At 42.0% G+C, this 21,370-nt stretch overlaps 1 protein-coding gene across 1 annotated transcript in view; it reads right to left on the minus strand.

Annotated features, from left to right (window-relative positions):
• Nucleotides 1–147: 147 nt before the first annotated feature.
• The window catches only part of LOC104169108 (DENN domain-containing protein 5B), a gene marked incomplete at its 3' end in the record, with an annotated part of 36,171 nt that continues 14,948 nt past the window's right edge, over nucleotides 148–21,370 (minus strand). The window contains exons 3-9 of the mRNA XM_009709923.1: nucleotides 19,391–19,927; nucleotides 18,008–18,239; nucleotides 15,767–15,917; nucleotides 5,241–5,334; nucleotides 1,725–1,856; nucleotides 736–888; nucleotides 148–226 (exon numbers count right to left, since the gene is read on the minus strand). Of these exons, the coding sequence (XP_009708225.1) occupies nucleotides 148–226; nucleotides 736–888; nucleotides 1,725–1,856; nucleotides 5,241–5,334; nucleotides 15,767–15,917; nucleotides 18,008–18,239; nucleotides 19,391–19,927 (1,378 nt within the window). The remainder of the gene's footprint in view (nucleotides 227–735; nucleotides 889–1,724; nucleotides 1,857–5,240; nucleotides 5,335–15,766; nucleotides 15,918–18,007; nucleotides 18,240–19,390; nucleotides 19,928–21,370) is intronic.

Raw genomic sequence — 21,370 nt, forward strand, 5'->3', positions numbered from 1 at the left:
ATCCAGCCAGGGTCAACCCACCACAGATATTAGTAAGCAAATACACCAAAAATCCTTCATAGGTTTCATGTGGTTGCACGGTTCCTCCCAGGTCCAAGTTCATTTGCTGTGATGGACCCTGCATGGAGTCAACTGTCAAGTACTCACCTGGGGACTCTGCACTATGCTCTTGCTTCTCTTCTCTCTCCTGGTACTGAAGTAAATGTGACCACAAAGCAGATTTCCCCTGAAAATTGAATATGTAGTACGTAGCTTTAAATAAATCAGGCAAAAGAAAAGAGGCCAATGAAAACAGCAAAATAATAGGATGGCATTGCAGTGGGTAAAACGTTCAGTAGTGACAATCAATCCTCCTCTCTTGGGTCACAAAACCTCAGGAAGAGGAGAGGACCATCCCACTAACCTAGCAGTCACACCACCTGCCTTGTTTCTTTGTCCTCTCCCCCGGTTTCCCTTCTGAAGTTTGAAAGAGAAGAAACCAAATGCCTATTTGACAACATCACTGCATTTTCCAGAGGTACCTCTAAAATAAAAAGAGAAAAAATAAACCAACCCCCCCAAAAAACAAACCCCCAAAACTCCTCAAACGCTTATGAACCAGGGACTCTGAGCCCAAAGATACTTCTCACTTTATGTTGCGATGACATCACTGAGGAGCAGCTTAAAAGGTAGAGATGGCATTCAGTATTTGCTAGAGTACCGTACACACAAAGTCCCGAGTTTCCAGTTACCAACCTGCTTAACCTGCAGACCATGGCTCCAGATTCTTTCTAGCAGATCACAGAGACTAGCAATCAACGTATTTTCCTCCAGACCTGTTATATTAGCTTCTCCATGTCCCAGCTCAACCGCTTCATGGCCCATTTTCTCTACCAACATGCGTTTAGTCTACAAAAAAAAAAAATAAAAAAAAATCCCTAAAGGTTTGAGAATGTTATCCAACAAGGGACAGAACTTATAGGTGAGTTTACTTAAACATACTTAATCTAGAGACCATCGCTAATGGCCTGACCAGAGAAACTTCAAATCTTTTTACAGAGATTGTAAATTAAAAAGAATAATTACAAAAAGAAGTTTGCATGATTACTTCATGCTGTCCTACTTCTATACACTTTATCTACTGTCCTATTCCTACACTGTTACCAACTGGTATCAAGAACAGCATACAGAGCTAGACAGGTTTTCCGTCTTACTCAGTATCTGTTTTTCTTCTTGTTACAGCTAGTAAAGTTTAAAACTCAGGTAATACAGTATAACACCAATGGCAACCAGCAAGTAGTTACATTTCCATGGCTATAAAACCTTCTTTAACATTAGAAACTGTTATACTTCATTTGCTCAGCATAAACAAGCAGCACAACAGTTGCACATGCTGAATGCTTCCCTTTTGACCGAGGGTCTTGAGCCCGCTATGTTTAGGCTACATGTAAATATGAACAATCAAAGGAAATCCTCCCTAAGACATCTGATCATGCTGATTCTTCTTCCTGTCCTTTTTAATGGCCTTTCCACCAACTTTGACTGCATAAACAAAAGAGCAATAATACGTTCCTTTCTTTTCTAGCAGTTGAAAAATATAATGCTAAAGGGATATCCACCCTGCAATAGCCTGGTATACCAACAGACCAACACCATTCCAGCTGTGAAGGATTCTCAGGACACCATGTGCAGATGCTATTTAGGCTCAATGTAAGCAAGGGGAGAGCACACGGGGGAGGACCTACCTTCATGCGACATTCTTTCAGTAACCCTTCCACAAATTTCCAGTTGGTCTGGGCAATCACAGCTGGAGAGAGGTCTGAGAGTTTGGGCTGCCTCAAATTTTTTCCTAAACTCCTTGCCTCCTGCATGTATTTCTAAAAATAAACAGAATAATTTTAGATATTACAAGTCAGAGGGACTCTCCTTAGCCTAATCCTAGGCAAGCAAATGCTAGTGAAAAGGAATGAGCTAGTGTTAATCTAGGAACAAAATAATGATTTGTCTGATGTTTGGATGTCGGGCTGGAGAAGTGGAATGCTCCATTTTGACAAGGGAAAAAGCAAGGTATTTTCCTGCGTGGTACTGAAACAGTCAACGTTAGCTAGTGAACTGTGCTGTTAGCCACTAGCACAAAGTTAGCCACAGCAAGTGCATAAAAGTGCAATACCTTCATTCAGCAATAAAGTCAAAACACCAAGTAAAGTTTTTTTCCATTGTTATTTGATTCTCACTTCAAAAAAAAAATTTAAAAGCCATTTGTCTAATTTGTGACCAGACTATACATGAATTGAAAAAAATCCTTTGAAAATACATTACAAGAAGCAGAAATACACTTAGTGAAGGAGAAAGATTCAATCCATTACTTTTCATCTGGATAGCTTATGTGAGAAAAATGAGACTTGATTTTATTCTCAATTACATTCTTAATTACAAGTGAAGCTCGTTTTAAACAAAATTGACATTTAGGATCATTCATGTGTTTACTGTGAGGTGGTAACTGAGAAGTATGGACAAAAATTAGCACACTCTTTAAAAACATATCCAAGCTATAACAAAAGACTTTTAAACCTTCCTCCTCCACTGCCTTGTTGTTCAGGACTGGGGTGTTTTTTTGTTTTGGTTTGGGTTTTTTTTTGTTAAGCAAAAAACCCCCAAACCAATCAAGTATCTTCTGCCCCCAACATCAGCGAGAGGGCTACATGCTGAGCAAAGCTAAGAAGTTGGCCACATCTAGGGTGTGCAAATGTGAAGCCTATCAAAAAGTTGTCCAAGCATTATTCATAAAGTTTTTGTTAAAAAGAGTAAGATAAAAAAATGTTTGCAAATAAGACTCTTGAAACACAGCGCTCATAGCCTGGTGTGGGAATGCTCCCTTTCCATAGCGTGTTTTTATCCAGTTAATGCTGCTTCTTTGGGGGACAGTATGTGACAATGACTGCTCTTCCCCTCAGAGGAGCGGATCAAATCGCTCCGGCAACTTAGTGCTGCTGCTGGCTGGGTTTTCCAGGGAACTGAGAGGTCACTATGGCTGCTGCACCCTTAGAGCTTTCTGGCTGGGGGGAAAATAATTTATTTCATAGAATCATTACATGGTTTGGGTTGGAAGGGACCTTAAAGATCACCGAGTTCCAACCTCTCTGCCATGGGCATGGATACCTTCCACTAGACCAGGAAAAGCAAAAGCAAAATCCAAAGACATTGAAGTTGATTGAAATAGCTTGCTTTTTTAATGGGGGAGTACAGTTTTTCCCGACACAATTGGAGTTTTTCAATACAAAACTTGGACAAGGACCACTTAACATCAGTCCAACAGGTCAGCCAGGAATGTAGGGTTCTGCCATGGAAAGCTGTGTTCAACAAAAGAGCTCAGCTAGGTCATTACAGTTTCACTAATACTCTAAGTCTTAAAAAATAGTTGAAAAACTACATGTAGGAATAATAATAAAAAAATAATTCACAGATGATGAAAACATGTTATTCAGCAAGCAATCTCACAAGTGACTTCCATCTAACTCGGTGCAAAAATTAGCAACGAAAACAGTGGAAGAGTAATACAGGGAATATATAATTAGGAAATCTAGTATTTCTTTTTAAATGTAAAGGGATAAATAAAATGCAAAGTGCGGTTATATTCTGAAGAGTACAAAACATGGATAACCTTACTTTATTCATTGTATATCTTATTACACTAAAAAAAAAAAAAAAATTATTAACTCTTCTAAGTTCAAGAGAAGAATAAGGGTGGGATGAGAGAACCAACTGATTGCCCTTTGCCTGTGCATCAGCATCCACACACCACCACCCTCTTCCACACTGGGATGCGATGATCCAGCAGCCAGAAAGCAATGCTTTTTGGATTTGACACCCTAAGCTGAATTGCCAGGCAAGCAACATGGGAAAAACCGAAGCAAAACAAAATTCTTGTCTTTCAGCCTTGGAGCTGTCATGTTTGCCAGGGAGCTGGCATGGAAGCCTAGAGCTGATTTCAACCTACTTTTCTGATTATAACCACACTTCCAAGCGCTACAGGGACATGCTCATACTCTACGAGAAAGGGAGAGGTTTGAGAGGCAGTGAAGACAGCAGTTCCTCATGCTAACAACATCTCAAAAGCAGCTTTTCAACAAGAAAAACTAAAACATACCAGGCAGCATTCAGAGAAGGATTTTTTAGGAGGCCGTGCAGGAGGGGGTGGTCCCTGATCCCACTCCCAGAAGGCCATTGAGTTCTGACGAAGCAAAAGCTCCTCCGATGGCTAAGAGGAGGCAGATGCCCCAATGGCAGAATAGCCAGAAAGAAAGAGGAGACAAAGCAAAAGAAGCATGCATATGATCCACAGCCAAAAAAAGAAGAAAGTAAATACATGACAAAGTATCGAAAAGGCTCTGCTGAGATATACACGAGGCAACATTTAAAATATACTTGCAAAGCCATGTTGGCAAAAATAGCAACAAACACGTACAAGTGCTGTTTTGCAGTGTTTCCATGAAACATCATTCAAAGCTGTGGTTCAAGAATCCACGCATCCATTTGGGTTCTTTTGGAGGGCAAACGCCAACACTGGCCAGTATTATTCAGTAAGATTTACCACAAAACAGCATAAGTGTTTTATTTTTGCTAGTGACATACAAAAGAAGCACATGGACATCAATGGAAAAATATGGCAGAAAATATTTAATGAAGGACGAGAAACTGAAAAGATGGGAAAGAAATATGTGTATGTGACCGACATTTACATGATGCATCGGAGTTTCCAAGCTTTAGGCATAAAAAGGCCCCAAAGTCTTAACCTTTCAAATAGGCTTACTCACATCAGGAATCTACGCAAGAGAAAAAAAAAAAATCCTTTAAAGAAGAAAGAGCCCTGCCTCATTCGCTTCTACAACGCTGACATTTATTCAAGGACTTGACTTTTCCAGAGACCTTCACCCTGGCCAGAGCTCAGCAGCTGCATCCAGGCAGGTGCCAGGGCTCTGCTCTCTGTGTGCAGTGAAATGACCAGGGTCTAAATCAGCAAGTAAGCCATTTTCCTGATGACAAAGGGGCTGTCTTATTCCAAAATAATTAAAGCATTTTATTTCTGTTGTGCGCTTTGAAGTTGTACACAAGCATCTGTGACAAGCAGCGTTTAAATGGCTATAGAGACCCATACAAACCTTATGGTAACCACAAAACTGCCCAAAGTAATAACACATCATTTGTCTAAACCTCACCTCCTGGATCACAAGCTCGTGTTGCCCGCAGATGATGCCACCTACCTCCCTCAAATCGTTGTCCAGCCCGATGTGCTCTGAGTGCTGCCGCAGGCGGTCCTTCCTCCGCTGTGCGGTGCTGCTGCGACTGGCCCAGCGGCTGGGAAGGCAGAGAGAGAAAGAAGACATGCGTGAGTGGAATAAAATCAGGAGGGAAAGCCTGGGTCAGGAGCCAGAGGACATCCAATGGGTCTGCAGCAGGAGAAGTGAAAGCACAAACTTGGACCTTGCAGTAGACGTGGGTGCAACCTGGCGCCTGACCTCCCTGTGGGAAACCACCTGGCAGGTGACAGGCCAGCACGCATCCAAGGGACAAAAGCCCTGATGGAAATGTGCCTGCTGCCTGCCAGGGTCTCCAGTGAGAGCTCCTGTGTTACCCAAAATGCAGGTCATGCCACAACACTGATGCCACCACTAGGTAAATTGTTGTACTTTGTTACCCAACACCACCATTGTTTGCTGGATTTGCTGAAGTTTGATAAAAATGGTGTCTGTAGGAACAAAAAAAATACAATTATGTATTTTGAGTAGCAACTTCTAAGATTTTCCTCTTCTGCAAGAGGTGGTACTTCTCCTTTCTCCACTTTCTGTGGTAATTCCAGCAATTATTTCAGAGAAAGTTCTCATTGCAATATTAACTACTGTGATATTGGATGCACCTATGTGTAAAGGCTATAAACAATATTGACATTTCTGGGATTAATCATGTTGCTATCTTCACCATATCTTTTTTTGGATCGGGTTTCTGAATACCACAGAAAGCCTGTGTTTTTTCTACATGCTCATATATGTCCAGTTAAATTTTTTCGTCATCTGAAGCTGTTGCCTGAAAGCAGTCATTTGGTAACCAGGTTTGAAACTGAGAAACTTTAAAGCTCCCAAGTGTCCAAACTCCTTTATGCCGGATACTATAACAAACCACAAAACAAGATAATTCTGTCCTAATTAATTTCGAGTCTGATTGTAGAGTTTCTAATAATATAACCTTCTGTCAAATCAAAAATGGTCAACTAGTGCAGAGTATAAAGAAGTTAATACATTATTTATATAAGAAAGTAGAAATAACATTGTATAAAGCAACCTATCAAGCATCAAAAATCAGTATCTTAATGCACATGAAAGCTTATCTTCAGAATGATATTACTTAATTACTATGGTTGTGTTTATTAAGATCAAAAATATCTTTCAAATACAGTTAAAAATACAGTTAAAAAAAACCCCCACCCTACACTCTCCAACCTCAGCACTTGAGTCAAAGGGACCCTTCAAAACCTGTCTCCATTGTGGCCCCTCCACTCCAGACTGAAGGGTCCACGCTCAGCACCACACCAGAACGACTGATCTGAGATGGCTTTTTCTACATGAGCTGTGATCGACAGGCATAGCCCCTGGGGATTTGGGTTCTCTGCCTTTGATAGATCTATACAGACAGAAACCCAGAAATGCCCACATCAGACAGAAGTGTGCTTGGTGAGCCTCTCCACACCGGTGGTATTGGTGAGGACAGCAGTCTCCAGATCCCAACTCATCTCTTTCTGTCTGCACCCCAAACAGGAGCATATACAAATAGGATCTGGGATCTGAACTGTTTGGGCAATGAGTTTCAGCTGGTGACACGTAGACAGATGCACGCCTGGAGGAGGAAACCCTTGCACAGAGGTGGACTTGGGTCCTGACGTGTCCAGCAAGCCATTGGGGATGCACAGGGAGGGGAACCTGACCCAAGAGAAGTGCAGGAATGTGACCCCTGGTAACCAAAGCCTCCTGTTTCCAGAGAGAAAGACTTTGCATATATGTGCCTAACTAACTATCTCCACCAATTCCTCCAGTGGGTCAACCAAAGACCAAATTTTGGCTAACCGCACAGATAAAAAGGGAAAAAAGTCATAGGAACTATAGTTTTTATAGTAAAAGTCCCTTCCTACCTCCCAAATAACATCAAGAAAACAAGTACAAAGCAAGAAATAAACATCTGGGTCTGCATGTAATTATGGTTCAGCACCTCACCATCCCATATGACAAGAAATTTATTTTTAAAGCAATGTAGCTTCAAGTCTCTGGTAACTAAATGAAACAGCCCAATAGGTGTCTGCACAGCAAATGCTGATACCTTCTTAGAGGAGTGTATTACTGACATAAGTGACTTTGCACCTCCTCAGAAGTCTTAAAAATATACAGCCCACCAGTTTAATAAGTCATCACTCTTTTTTTTTTTTTTCAGAAGCAACACCCAACACCTCATTAGATGACTGAGGTGGGGAATAAACCTCTACATTTTAACAATCTCAACAAGCAGAAATGCAGCAGAAGAAACATCCCCTCGAGCAGATAATAGCAGATGTAACAGTGACTTTAGCTACCTGGCTCTGCAGACCTTCCATTTATTGCAAGTTAGTCCCATGCTTACATTTAACATGACAGAACGCCAATAATATGTTGGAAAGTTATGTCATAGATCAAATATTACCCATATCATATTTTTCTGCTCCAATTTATATGGTATTTTCTGAGTTCTAGACAAAGCTTGGATCCCTCTCCACCTGCATTTCTGCAGTTACTGGAAGATGTAAGAATTGCTAGAAGTGTCCTTTGAGGGAACAGGTCTCACCAAAGGTGAAAGCAGAATGAAAGCCACAGAATAATTACAAGTAATAGACCATCATTAAAGCATTTTCAGTTAATTTCAGCCCTGTATTCCATCTGGGAGAAGGCACAGACCATTCTCCAGCTTATTAATCAGAACTATTTGAACATTTTAAGCATACAAACGTAAAGTTCATTGGGTGTTTATGAAAAAAAGACCGCTGCTCATTAGCTGGAGCAATTACACACGCAGCAAACTGCACGCTCCCTCTTTCCCAACCTCTAAGCTGAGGAAGAGTTGCTGCCGCGGCGCTGGGTGAAGTCTGTGCATTCGGATGCTGCTCTGAATCTCCCCAGGAGATTTTGTGAAGATCTAACAGCAGATAAGCAGGATTAAGCAGCTAAATCTTTTAAAGCCTTTTCTTTACTGGGCCACACAGAATTTTCCCAAAATAATGCTTCAGTATTACAACCACCATTCCCTTCCATCAGCAGAGACTGCATTTTAGATTACTCTTCCTCTCCCTTTGTCACTTGAAGTGATTTTAAGGGGGGTAAAAGCCCTCCCCAGTGGCCATGCCACCTCCCTTCGGTTGCCGAAATCCCACATGGGTGCCTCTCCTGGCCCTGCCATCAGCTGCTGCCTTATTCACACCTCAGCCCTGGCGCTGCCAAAGCAGCGAGGAAAGCTGCACTCACGCAGGCAGATGCCTGCTTGTTGTCAGCGCTTAGTCTCGGCCTTTTCAGCTAAACCACTACAGCCCGTGCCCCTGTGGAGCAGATGCCAGAGGAGATGAAGCCCTCCTGGCTGGTCCCTGCCTTGGGAGGATGCGCCCTGAGCTGCCTGGCACTTGGGACCATGCACAGCACTGCTGCCCAGCCTACATGCTGCCCGAGTACTCCCTGACCCAAAAAATGCCCTCTCCCTTTATTTTTTGCCTGTAGAGCCATGAACATAGACTACTGGCATGTTTCATTTATTCCTCACAGCAGAGGCATTGCTACAAGCACCAAGTCTCTGGGGACAAAGCAGCCGCAGCTCGGGCACTGTGTTGCAGAGAGCCCAGGGACAAGCTGCCTACATGGAGAAGTCTGCCTGTGTCTAACTCCCATGTCTAACTCCCTCGTCACCTCCAGGGACTGCAAAAAAGCAGTGATATTTCAGAGGAGGTGATATTTCAGGGAAGACTTCTCTGTTCAATATAGTCAAATGAAATGAAGGCAACCTCCAACTAAGACCCTTTCAACATGAAGAGAGAGAAGTCAGTATTTTTTAATATCAAATTAGACCCAAGAAACATAGGAATAGGTTTGCAGAGGTCAGAGGAAACGTAAAGGTGACACTTGGAAAAGATGATACTTAATCTGTGATGCTTAATTTCTGTAACGAAAATCGTAGTCAGCATCAAAGCGGAACTGTCAGAAACCAATCTAGCAAACCAGCAGCCTCACACCAGGGACTGGCTGTGCTGTACTGCAACCATGTGTACATCTCTCTTTCTCCCCCGACCTTTTGCCCCTGCCCTGCTTTTTAAAGCTCCATGAAGAAATGATGTCTACTCAAACCAGACATGGGTGTAATGGGCAGGATATATACTGCAATACATGCAACATGCTGCTAGAGAACTTCATTCACAGATTAGACCAATATTGCCATCACCATGAAAATCACTATTGTAATTTACAATCTATTTACAGTGATAACAGAGAGAAGGAAGGAGACAAATGTACTTGTTTACAGGACAGAAGCTAAATCTCCCCATACAGACCATCTCCTGAAGCAGACTGCTATTTAGGCCTGCAAATCATGACAATACCCCTTTTACCCATACACTTCCATCAAAGGAGTTATCTGACCGTATTTCTGTATTCACAAATTAGCACATAGCTGTACCACACTCTCCACCAAATCCCCCGAAAGCATGCATGCAGCCCGCACACATTAAATACACACAGACTGCACACGTAATCTGCTTGGGTTCAGAAGTCGCTTGCGTGGGACTACACAGAGATTCCAAGTCAAATACACGTCGGACCAAACAAATTAAAAGGCAGGTCGAAACCAAGCTCCACCTGATCACGGATGGGCTGACAGGAAGGGTTCTGCACTGTGAATCTGCTCTGCACACACTGCTCCATGGTAAGGAGGACAAAGGCTCAAATAGAGACTAACGCTCCTTTTTCATCTCTGCTGTAGGGCTGAACAGGAAAGCTTTTAAACCGCTGATCGGGTGGTCAAAAATGATCAAAACGCCTTGCAGAGAATGGTCTTGCACTGACAGGCTGTCTTGTCAGATTATATGAAAAGAAGTGATTTAAAAGGGTGATACCTACAACCGCCATCCTCTGCAAGGAACAGCGGTAGCGATTTGCCAGCATCACCCCTTAAGCCCTGACGAACCACTGTCCTAAGTGGTATTTAATCTGCAAACTCCCTTGAGACAGTAACACTGTTCAGGGCAGAGTAAATAGAATAGAAGATGCAAGGATTCAACACACATTTTTATGTGTGAACTTTAATTCTGCACAGCAATTTTAAAATTATATATTAACTGAAAGAAGTTAATTGCCCTTTCACCACCTTGCATTAGTTAGGCAGAGGATCAGTACTCAGGAGACTCGCCCATCAGGTTCCAAGTCCCCATAGCATGTAGTTCCTATTTCTGAAACCATTTTTAAGCACAGATTGTCAGTCATGCTTTTTTTCTTGAAAATGAATGTATTTGAACACGTGTTAATATTTTCATTGCACTTGTCAGTGGTTTCCTATATCAGGTTACCTAATGTATAGTAACTACTTGTTTCAGATTTTCATACGTAAAAGGTGAGCTTTTACTACTCACAAAGTTTAAATAACATCAGCGTAGTGTGTGGACGGCTTGTTGCTGACTCATTTCTCGCTCATTTAGATGCACTGCAAAGATGCTACTCTATACTACTTGAAAATGCAATTGTTTGGCTCAATCAAAAGAAAGAAAAAAGCTCCATTGAAGACAGCCAGCCTTAAAACAGTACTCAACAGATAGGGAGGTAGAAAAGGCCCATATAATATGAAGCGCTCAGCACCAGAGACAGACTATTTCCCATACAAAAAATAATTTAGTTAAGACCAGAATGAATTCTATCATTATATAGAGATTCAGCAACCACTTAAAAAACATTAACCAATGTTAAATGCTAGTGAATAAGCAAACAGTAGTCCTATTTAAAAATTAGAACCAGAGCACCAGGCAGATAAACCCTGGGCAGGTCAGGTGGGGGGGGGGGGGGGTGGTGGTGGTGACAGAGGCCACAGAACAGTGCCCACACAAGTCGTGCCATGAACTGGAGCACAAAAATGAACCAATTTTGTACGCTCCTAATGCATGATTTTTACAAATAAATACTGACACGGTGGTGAGATCAGCAAAACACAGCACAGGAACAAATGCCTGGAGAAAGCAAGAAAATACTTTTGAAATCTGCATCATGGGTAAGAGCAACACATGACTTAGCTAAAGCCTGAGGTTAGGAGGCCAAGTATAGCAGGATCTGTGGTCGAAGACTTGGACTGCGGCCTCCTTTGAGGATCGCTGCAGGTCAGGTAGGACACAGAGGACAGACAAAAGCACGAAGCTCACAGGAAGCCGGGATGCAAGTGAGAGGGCTCAGGAGAAAGAAGTGGCCAGGGCAGGAAAGAGGAAACAGGCTGGTCAGGGAAGGAAGCAAGGAAGAAAGTGGGGCTCAGATAAAGAAGGTGGGAAAAACAGAGCTAAACAAAGAGAAAGGAAAAAAAAAAGGTAATTTAAGCCATTTTCTAAACGTGTAACAAAGCAAAATCTTCCTTTGAAAGCCACGAGAAACAAAGGAAAAAAAAAAATCAGTTCAGTTGTTCTTTGCAAGCATTCACTACAAATTGCCAGAATGCAAATATGTTCCCATGCTTGGTGTGCAATCAATGTTTTCCTCTGCGATATTTAATCTCATTTATCAAGCTTCTTAGTACAAATTAAGTTACAAGGTAATCAATTAGATTGAAAACACAGCTTGTTTCATTGTTTTAATTTTGCACTGTAAGCATATTCACCCTAATTTAACAATTAGCTAATCAAAAACCATGAAGTGTTTATGTAGCTTGGCATTTTTGTCATTCAAATTCCTCTCCTGGATCATTGCAAATGCATCAGCCAGTGGAGTCCCAGCTACAGTTTTAAAAGCCTGGCAGAAAATGCATGCGGGGAAGGAAGAAGAGAACATGTAGAAACCTCAGTGTGGTGCTGGGGTTTGAAAAAGGAAAGGACGACTCTGGAAACTGCAGCTCTTTTCCAGAATAATGGACAAACTGCCTAAGGGACTGGAGCCTGTTTTCTCCTGGGACACTTTCGAGGAGGACTTCTGCAGAAGCTGCTGCTTTACAAGGTTACAGCAGTGAGGATGGGTTGCTTTTGTACGCAGGGAAAGCTGCAGCTGCTCTCTGTAGGTTCAGAAGGTCTTCCCATGACATGGGGGATGTATCGAAGGCAATGAGTGCAGAGGGAGTCCCTCAAGTAGGACATTGCTGCCTGATGGCAAAGAGGACAGAACCGGGTGGTTTTTTGTTTTGTTTTGTTTTTTAAATTGCTGTTAGCCAGGATGAATTGCTCTTTTCGTTACAGAAAAATAGTATTTCTTTTAATTTATAGAAATAATTTGGATACAGTAGTTATCATATTTTGCTTAAGTTTAGATCTGCATTTCTGCAATTAATGTCTTTCCATGTTCTGGTGGTTTTGATCAAAAAGATGATTAGGGTAACTGTATACCTGGGAGCCTATTCTCCAATTTTATGCAGGTTGGAGTTTGGGGTGGGGTTTTTTTTGTTTGTTTGTTTAAGTTTTTTAGTCTTTGGTTATTGTTTTTTATTTGCTTGTTTTTAACCTTTTCATTTCTTTTCAGTAAATTGAAGTTTGGAGTTACTGTCAGTGAAGTTCTTGCTTAGCTGAGCAAGTCAACATTTCCTGACCACCACAGGGGTAGGAGATGAAGACCAGCCCTAATGACACCAAGCATGCACCTGCAATCTGACTGCTGGGAAGAACAGGAGCAAATGTAAGAGGAGTTGCTCTCCTGACCCACAAATGACCAAGCAGGTGAGAGAAAGCAGCAAGCAGTGTCATGCTGGCTGGGGCCAGAGGAGCACAGGTTCAACCCGTTGTCCAGTCTTTTCGGGGACATCCTCTGGGGAAGTGGGAGGAGGCAGCAGCGTGGCACAAGTGGGGCAAAGCATGCTGCTGAGCATGGCCACGGGCTGACAGATGAAACACTATTATACTTCACTTGTATGACAGACTTTGGTGTTTTAACACTTACACATGGTAATGTGGTCAACATTTGTTTCCAGCTGTGTTTAGGTGGAAGTGATCCAACATGACCACCAACCCTCCCTCTGTCCCCAAGCCCTGCTCTCCATGCCCAGCCAGCAAGACAGACACCTCCTCTCCCAAACACGATTTCTGCCTGCCCGGGCAACGTGGTTTTCTGGGGTCATGTATAGGATCTAGAACTAAAATTAAAAGTGTTTGCTCTTTGCATTACATTTCTGATTTAGACAAACTATATTATACCTATAACAGCCCAGTAACTGACAGAGGTATCTTCAGTGCTCTGCCTGGTTACAGGAAGGGAATAGCTAGATAACATTATGAGCTCGAGTTGTATATTTGTCAGTTTATCTGCCCAGAAAGGGAAGCAATAAAAATCGAATTGCTGGCCAGTGAGGACAGGTTTTCATTAAACCAGCTTTGAATTGGTTTATTTGCTACTGTCCAGCAACAATTGACTGTAACATGGGAATGATTCTTCTTTTTTTCTTTTTTTCCTGCTGCAAATACACTTCCTTACAATAGTCAGGACAAAATTTGCTCTGTAGAACTGAAGTCTGCAAAAATAATTCTCAACTACATAGCAATATCCTTTGCATTAACTTTATGAACACACACAATAGCTACATCCAAAGTGCCTGAGAATGTAGCTGAAATGTTCTCTTCCCCCATCCCCAAAGGCCCAGTCCCATATGCAAGTATAACATATCTCCAAGAAGCATACAGTGGGAAATTCAAATTATTGGAATGCTATACTTCAACTGATTTTGTGGTCAAAAGAATTATGCTCTATTTGCAGAAAGCATGAAAAGGCTATCTGTTTTATATGTGGGTGTAAATTTAGCAGAATTACACATCTTAAATGAAAGACAAAGAGAGTCCTCTCAGCTTCTCACATAAAAAGCCAGGAAGCAGAAAGATACAAACAGATGGTCTTGAGATTTTCCAATTACAAACCTTTTTGGCAATATATAACTGGAGGAATTCCAAACATTTGTCACTTTGACACTGCTTTGTGGTAAAGTAATGGGATTTTGGTACTTACAAATTCTGAAACACGCTGCAATTTGAAGACCAAAACCAGCCATCTAAATCAAAATTATCACTCAAGGAGTGAAAGTCACATTTTAGAATATGTACCAATTTAACAGAAGCATCTCAAAAGGCATAAGGAAAACTATTTTTTGTTTGATGCTTATTCATAGATTCACTAAGATTCTGCAATAGAGCCAGAAGACATAAACAACTTCAAGCAGGCTGGGCACACTCACACTGTTGCTGACACCCTAAAACTGAAATGCACCATAAGGATAAGAGGCAGACTGCTAAACACAGCATCCCACAAGATGAAGAAATACTCCATTCTTCAAGGGAGCATTACCCATAAACTTCTCTCTCGGTTTGCAAGAAGACTGCACACAAAGGAACTCTGAAATACACGTTCCTCCTTTGGTTGTTGGGGTTTTTTCTTTCTTTTAAAGAACTGCAATTCTTTAAACATTCAATGTTTAAGGATATCTTATTTTACCATTTGCAAGTCTTATTCCTAGTAGGTTATTAAAAAGGGATTAGCTAGCTCTGGGGTGCACAAAAGGTGTATAAATAGAATTGAGTAGGCACCTCATAGAGGAGCTCAGAGCAGCATGTGTACATGCACATCTCTAAAACAAGAGCTAGATTTAACATTTGGACAATCATAGCTTTTGGAGCTCTCACATTTATCTGTGCTCCCACGTTTTGACCTACCGCAGAAACTGGAAGTGAGGGCTTGAGCTAATAATTTAATGAAGTAGTAATCACTGATGCACAAATCTTCCATTTTTGAAAGGGGAGAAACCCCCCTCATTCCTGAGTTTTGAGGGAAGAAGGAAAAAAAAAAAGTAACTTGCAGAACTTACTTTATATTATAACTGTATAAATGTAAAGTGTATCAGTACTCCAGCTTTTCATTTCACATTAGGTAAACTAACTATGTAATGACATGCTCAATTCCACAGCTATAGGTACCCCTTCCTTTACATCGAAGTGCACTACAGAACCTTATCAGACTCAGAAGAGAAACCCAGGTACAGAGCCACATACTTTCCACCCTCACCAAGTTATTCTTCCAGGTTATTCCAATGTGGAAACTGAAAGAGAACTATAAAAATCTTTGGGTCACATAACAGCTAAAGAAAAGACAGGAACAGAGTGGGCATTAATTTCACTCTGCACAATGGTGTGGGGGTTTCAATACCAAAATTTCTTTCAATATCTGAATTTTGGCTTGGGTTTCCAAATTATCCTATTCAGTGCAATACAGTGAAGAAATGAATTTTAAATTTATTATGACAATAATAAAACTAAAAATATGTATAGGAAGACACAGTACTTAACCACTCAACAGAAAACAGTACTGAGGAATCTTCTCAAAACCAGAGCTAACACTTTCTAACATAACTCAAATCATGGCTATAACTTCAAAAAATTGCAGCCCATACAAATCAGAAAGAGTTTTAGGGTTCATTAGACTGGTCAGAAGCCATCCAAAATTAGGACTTCTGTCTGATGATATGAATCTTTTACATGAGCAACCTGCTTTCAAATCCAAAAAATAAAACCTGTGCTTACTTGTTATTGGTCGGTCCCGTTGCCAAGACATCCGATTGCAACTTCGGGAAGAACCCTTGTTCGTATTTCCCTTGGCCGATCTTCATATCAAGTAAGTGTGGGTGGATAGCTGTGTGATCAATCTTCATCAGCCGCTGCTCGATGGATTGGGCTGCAAGTTATGGTCACAAGTGAACAACCGTGTTAGTGAACCACCTGAAGACACACGCTACGACAACAGAAGTGGTCATGCTCTGATCCCTGAAAACACTCTAAAAAGTGACTTTAGACGTAGAAATCTGTCACTTACAGAAGTGAGGAAACATCCGTGCTGTTACTTTGTTATTTTGCTTTTAGCTTCTTCACCCAACACAACTGCCACTGGCACAAGCAAGTTAGCTGTTAAGTAAGCAGGTATTTACAGGAGCTTACGAGATGTGTTATGAATTGGCACAAGAGCAGTGCAATCTTTCCCTGCAATTCGGTGTTTGGTTTTAATGCTCCTTCAGCAGAATGGAGACCTCTGAGGCCGGCTGCAACTCTCTGCGGGGTCAGGCACCTTGCTTTGCCCCAGACATGTCTCCCTGGGCAGATGCATGGGGAGGGGTGATACCCAAGTTTTGCAAACATCTGGCACCTGTAATGATCCTCCTCCTGAAATTAGATATGTCATTACTGGATGACAGGCCTTCAAAAAACATAGCTAACTGTAGCAAGGCCTGAGCAGCATCAAGGAGATGAACAGATGCTTGGAAAGAGGGGAGGCTACAGCAAGACTGGAGAGGGCTCCCCAGAAATCTTGGCTCTGCTGAGACTAATGCAGTTCAGTCGTTTCAAGAACGTGAGGATTTCATCTCAAATCTCAAGCAGGATGAAAGTAAAACCTGTCACCCTCTCAACATTGAGTCAGATGCACTGTGAAGGAGAAGGGAACGACGTGTACGGGGGAAATCAGCATTTAATTAGCAACTTTAATATTCAACTCTTTATAGCCCATCCATTAATGGGCAGGCCCATTCTTCTCAGCATATCATGAGTTGTGAATAAATATGCAAAATGTGGAAGCTAAATCCATTTTCCATTTGTCAAGAACAATACAGAACTCGTTTCCTATTTTATAAAACTGTGATCGGAAAGCAACTGTCATAAGATTTACATACATTATCATTAGAAACTCAGCAGCTTTTTTTTTCCCTTAAAAAAAAAATTTGCTTTGTATGGTTTTATTTTGGAGAAAAGGACTGGGTAGTGTGGGGTCAGAGTTTGAAGAGTTCCAAAAATAGTAGGTTAAACAAAAAGGTGCTGGATGAGTGCTAGTGTCATATATACTGTGAATGGTAAATATGAAGGAAAGTTGGTATTACTATCAGTTTGCTGCTTTTCACAAGGCAGAATATGAGGTTCCGGTGCCACAATATCTACCAAAACTAGACGCTGAACAGACAGTCGACCTGCAAATTAGAATTGTTTTTGGACAGAAAAAGTTAAGCAGACACAGAATTTCTATTTCTGCCACATTTGTAACAAGTAGAACAGTCTGAAGGAATTAAACAAACAAAAAAACCCATGAGAAATGTGTTTGCCCCAGTTCATTAATATGTGTCCCAACAAATTTGAGAGTATAATTTCCCTGTATTACTTGGAAATGAAATAAATACTTGCACAGTATGAAACTCAAGTATAATTTGAAAATGCATCCTGTGACTGTAATGGAAAAAAAAAAAAAATCAAAGTCTTCAGTACACTGTGCATCGCTCATTAACATCTATTGCTGGAGCTACTAAATATGCCACACAGGATTATGTCCTCAGTATCCCCCGCTGCTCTAACCAAATGGCATAAGGTAAAAAAAGGTCTTTTTAGGGGAAGGGGGAGATGAGGCCAGTGGAGCAGACACCAGGGCTCGGCTCCTGGGTATGGCTGGCACTGGTCCCTCCACCACGGTGAAGGAAAGCTCTCCTGGTAATGGAACAGGAGCCGCCCAAAAGGAGAAACAGCGAGCCCAGCTCCATGGTTTGGTTTGTGTTTATCAAAGGCACCAGTCCAGGAGAGCTCAAAGGGAAGGTAAAGGCTCTTGCTGGTTTTGGTGTTTAAAAGCATGCTGAAGTTTTTGCCGAGGGAACATAAGGACACTGCTGAGTCCTCCTCAGGTAGCTCTCTAGGGCTTCCTCATCAGCTGTGATCCCCAGATGACTGAGGACCCATTTTTCTTTGTGGCTGACATTGTACCTTTGAATATTTCACCAGCCCATCTGAACGTACCTGCTTCTTTCAAAGTGCTGCATTTCTGATAGTTGGATGTCCGCAGTGCAGGGGCCCTTACATTATATAGCCTTATTTTCTCAATTCGGGAGTCAAAAACTCGCAGAAAAGGATCCTTCTCTTCCCACTGGGAGATTATCTTATTATCTATGAAGGTTGCAAACATCTGTGTTTCGATGAAGTGTGAAAGGAATGGGAGGTAAGGCTCGGGTTGGTCCGAAAGGAAGGAAGCCTGAAATACAGAACAGCTCATTAGTGCCACGTTCCCGCCTGGCATTGACACGATGAGCCGTCCTGCGGCAGAGAACCGATCCAGCAGCCAACGAGAAGGCTTGGACAAGGCTTCCCCACCACAAACACACCTCTCAGAGGTGTGAATCCATTTACAAAGGGGTCTGGTTCGTGGGTCACCTCTTTGGTCACAAGTGTGAGAAACAAGCAGCTGGGGAGGCTTTGTGACAGCTAGAGTAAAGGGAATATGGAGTTACTGAAGTCATGTCTGTGTCTAAGTAACTGAGCTTTGAAAACCCTAACCTTAACGGCCCATTTTATTGTAGAAGTACTAGCAGAGATTGCCTAAACAACCCTATCCTTTTGAATACTGCACTGTTCAACATCTGAATACAAAACAAGACCAATAAAAGGCATGGCAGCATTTTTTTGACCAAAAACTGACTCAGATCAATATTTAGTCTGTTCCTGACTGTTAACCCTTCCGCCATTCTCATTAGAGAAGGACTTGTATCTGAAAAAGCTGATGGCTAAGAGCACTCTTTACTTTGCAGAGTCACTTGGAAAGAGTAACTGTGCAACTTTCCCAACGTTTCCCATTCCTTTTGCTAGCCTACAGTCTCCTTATTTCTCCATTTCTAATCTTGGCTTCCTTTTCACTCTTGTGTACACACTACAATGGATTCATAACAGTACTCTTCTGCCATAACAGTGTGATAACCTTCTACAGAACAAGACTACCCATTAACAAAAAGCTCTACTGTGAGATTAAGAAATAAGAAAGACTGGATTTCGGTTTTGTCTCGTGTGTGCACCTCTCCTCTCAGCAAACATAAAAGAAAGAAAAAAAAAAGTCAACTTTCCATTGCTACCCTTCCACCAAACCCACAGGAGAAGCCCCATCAGCTGGGCAGAAGCTTGCCAGCTTGGTTTGTACAAGCCAGGATGGCTCTGACCAGCTCAGCAGATCTGAACCGATTTACTTTGGCAGGCGGTTTGGCCCTGTGTAATCAAAACAGACAGATCTCTTGGTGAGGCAGATGAAGAACGGCGGATTAAAGAGTACCGAGGCTATATATACATAATACAGCTATTCTCCCTCCCTCCCAAAAGCACTTTCAGATGGAAAAATGAATACATGGCTATCTTTACTTTGTCAAAGTTTTGCATTTGTTCCCTGTTTGTCAGCCACGACTCCATATCGGGGGCAGCTTGAATGACGAAAGCCTCATAGTCTGCAAACATCTGTGTGAAGCGGTTGGCGAAAACCTCGCGAAGCTGCACGTTCAGTTTGTAGTCCCTCAGCTCCACCTCCTCACATGGCAATTTCCCATCCTTCTCCTTCTCCACGAGGGGAGCCGTGATGGTCATTTTTTCCATCGTCACGCCCGTTCTTTTGGCGAGGGCTTGCAGGCGGGCGATCGTCTCGTTGCCTTTCAGCAGTTCGTACATGCTGAGGGCGTTGCCGGGGATGTTCCCATTCTTCTTGTCATTCACCAAATCGCTAAGAACCAGGTTCTTTAGTTTGGTGGCACTGTCACTGCAGTGCAGGTTACCCTCCGGCGGGATCCCAAACTGCAGGAGAACCTCGGAGATTTCCTGGATAAACTCCAGCTTGTTGGGGAACTGGGGGAATTCCTCTGGCAGTTCGATGAAATGGTTATCGATGTCTACAAAGCACAAGTTTGCCTGAAATACAAAGAAAAGTTTCAAAACGGACCCCTAGCACTGAACTGGCTCCTATGCTAAGTAGTCCTATTTTCCCAGGGTCCTTCCAGATAGAAGGGTAAGAGCACACATAGGCAGGAGACTTTAGCTGTGTTGTTCAGCCTGTGACATTTCAGATTTCAGTATAGCTGAGGGCCAACTGGATGGCAATGATTTAATAAATAAATAAATAAAGCCTCCTGTCCTCTTCTGTTCCCCCAGGGCTTGCAGATCCCAAATTTCCCACTGCAAAGATTTGATATCCCCTCCCAAACCAGCCAAGGACACATCAGTAAGCAGGATGTGCAGCACCATTTCTCAACCCACGTAAATACTCTTTGTGTGAATTACTGCACCTCAAGGGCACGTTTATTTTACCAGAATCCGACTGCAAGAAGCCTCTGTAGTGAGAAAGATGACAGTGCTATGAGCAAAGCTACAAAAGAGGGTCCCATGCAAATCCTTTGGGATCATGTCTGAGTATAGGTTGTCCACCGGAGGTCAAGCCCTATTTCCCCACTCCCCCCTACCCCCTGTTTCCATGGAGGCTTTTAATCTTGGCAACTCCTTGCCTGAGATTTAAACAGAGTGCTCTTAGACAGCTTTGCTATGAATGGACATGGTCCTCAGCCCATAAGATTAAAGCTAAATGAAGACATGAATCTAGCAGAGCAGATACTTTTACTAGGACAGTGTCAATGGGGGGATGGAAGAACCGTACATAAAAATTAATTACATTGCAAATGCACCCTCAGGAATAATAGCAGAATGAAAAACCGTAATCGATCTCCTGAACTGCGGCTTACATCTGAAATTCACTGTCTGAGTGCACTGTACTGAATAAAATCTTAAACCAGGTCAGATTCCCAAGGTGCTGAGCTCTGACTGGTTTTACCCTGGCAAAAAGCTGCAGAACAGGAGATGCAGAAACCCACAGGGCAGCAGCAGCAGGTCTTTGTTAGCCTGACTTGGCCATTAGCACAGCTCCTCCGCCTTCTCCAAGGCACTTTTACTGTTCGTACTTCTCACCAAACACTGTGGACTAATCTTCAGATTATGTGAACAGAAAGGACTTATTTTCCTCCTTTTCTGAAAAGGTTAATTTTCAGCAGAAAAAATCCACAGCAAACATGGTTATAATAGATTGGATATTTCAGGGACATGTTTTACACTAATCACCTTTCACGTAGATACTTTAAAAGGTATTAGGATTCATTTGGTAAAGCAGAAGTGTCCCTTCAGCTCAGTTTTTCATAATAAATTTGGATTGTACAAAGGAAAGCATTCTTCATACAAAATAATTTGCTTTACTTAACTATACAGCTATTAAAGGGTTGTGGTATGTATCAGTACGGTTCTTTAGCTCAGGGTCTGTCTTCTTATCTATCAATATTTCATTTCAAAGGCTTTTTAATTTCAGCTGTG

The sequence above is a fragment of the Cariama cristata genome, unplaced genomic scaffold (genome assembly GCF_000690535.1).
Source record: "Cariama cristata isolate BGI_N322 unplaced genomic scaffold, ASM69053v1 scaffold20161, whole genome shotgun sequence".
NCBI lineage: Eukaryota > Metazoa > Chordata > Aves > Cariamiformes > Cariamidae > Cariama > Cariama cristata.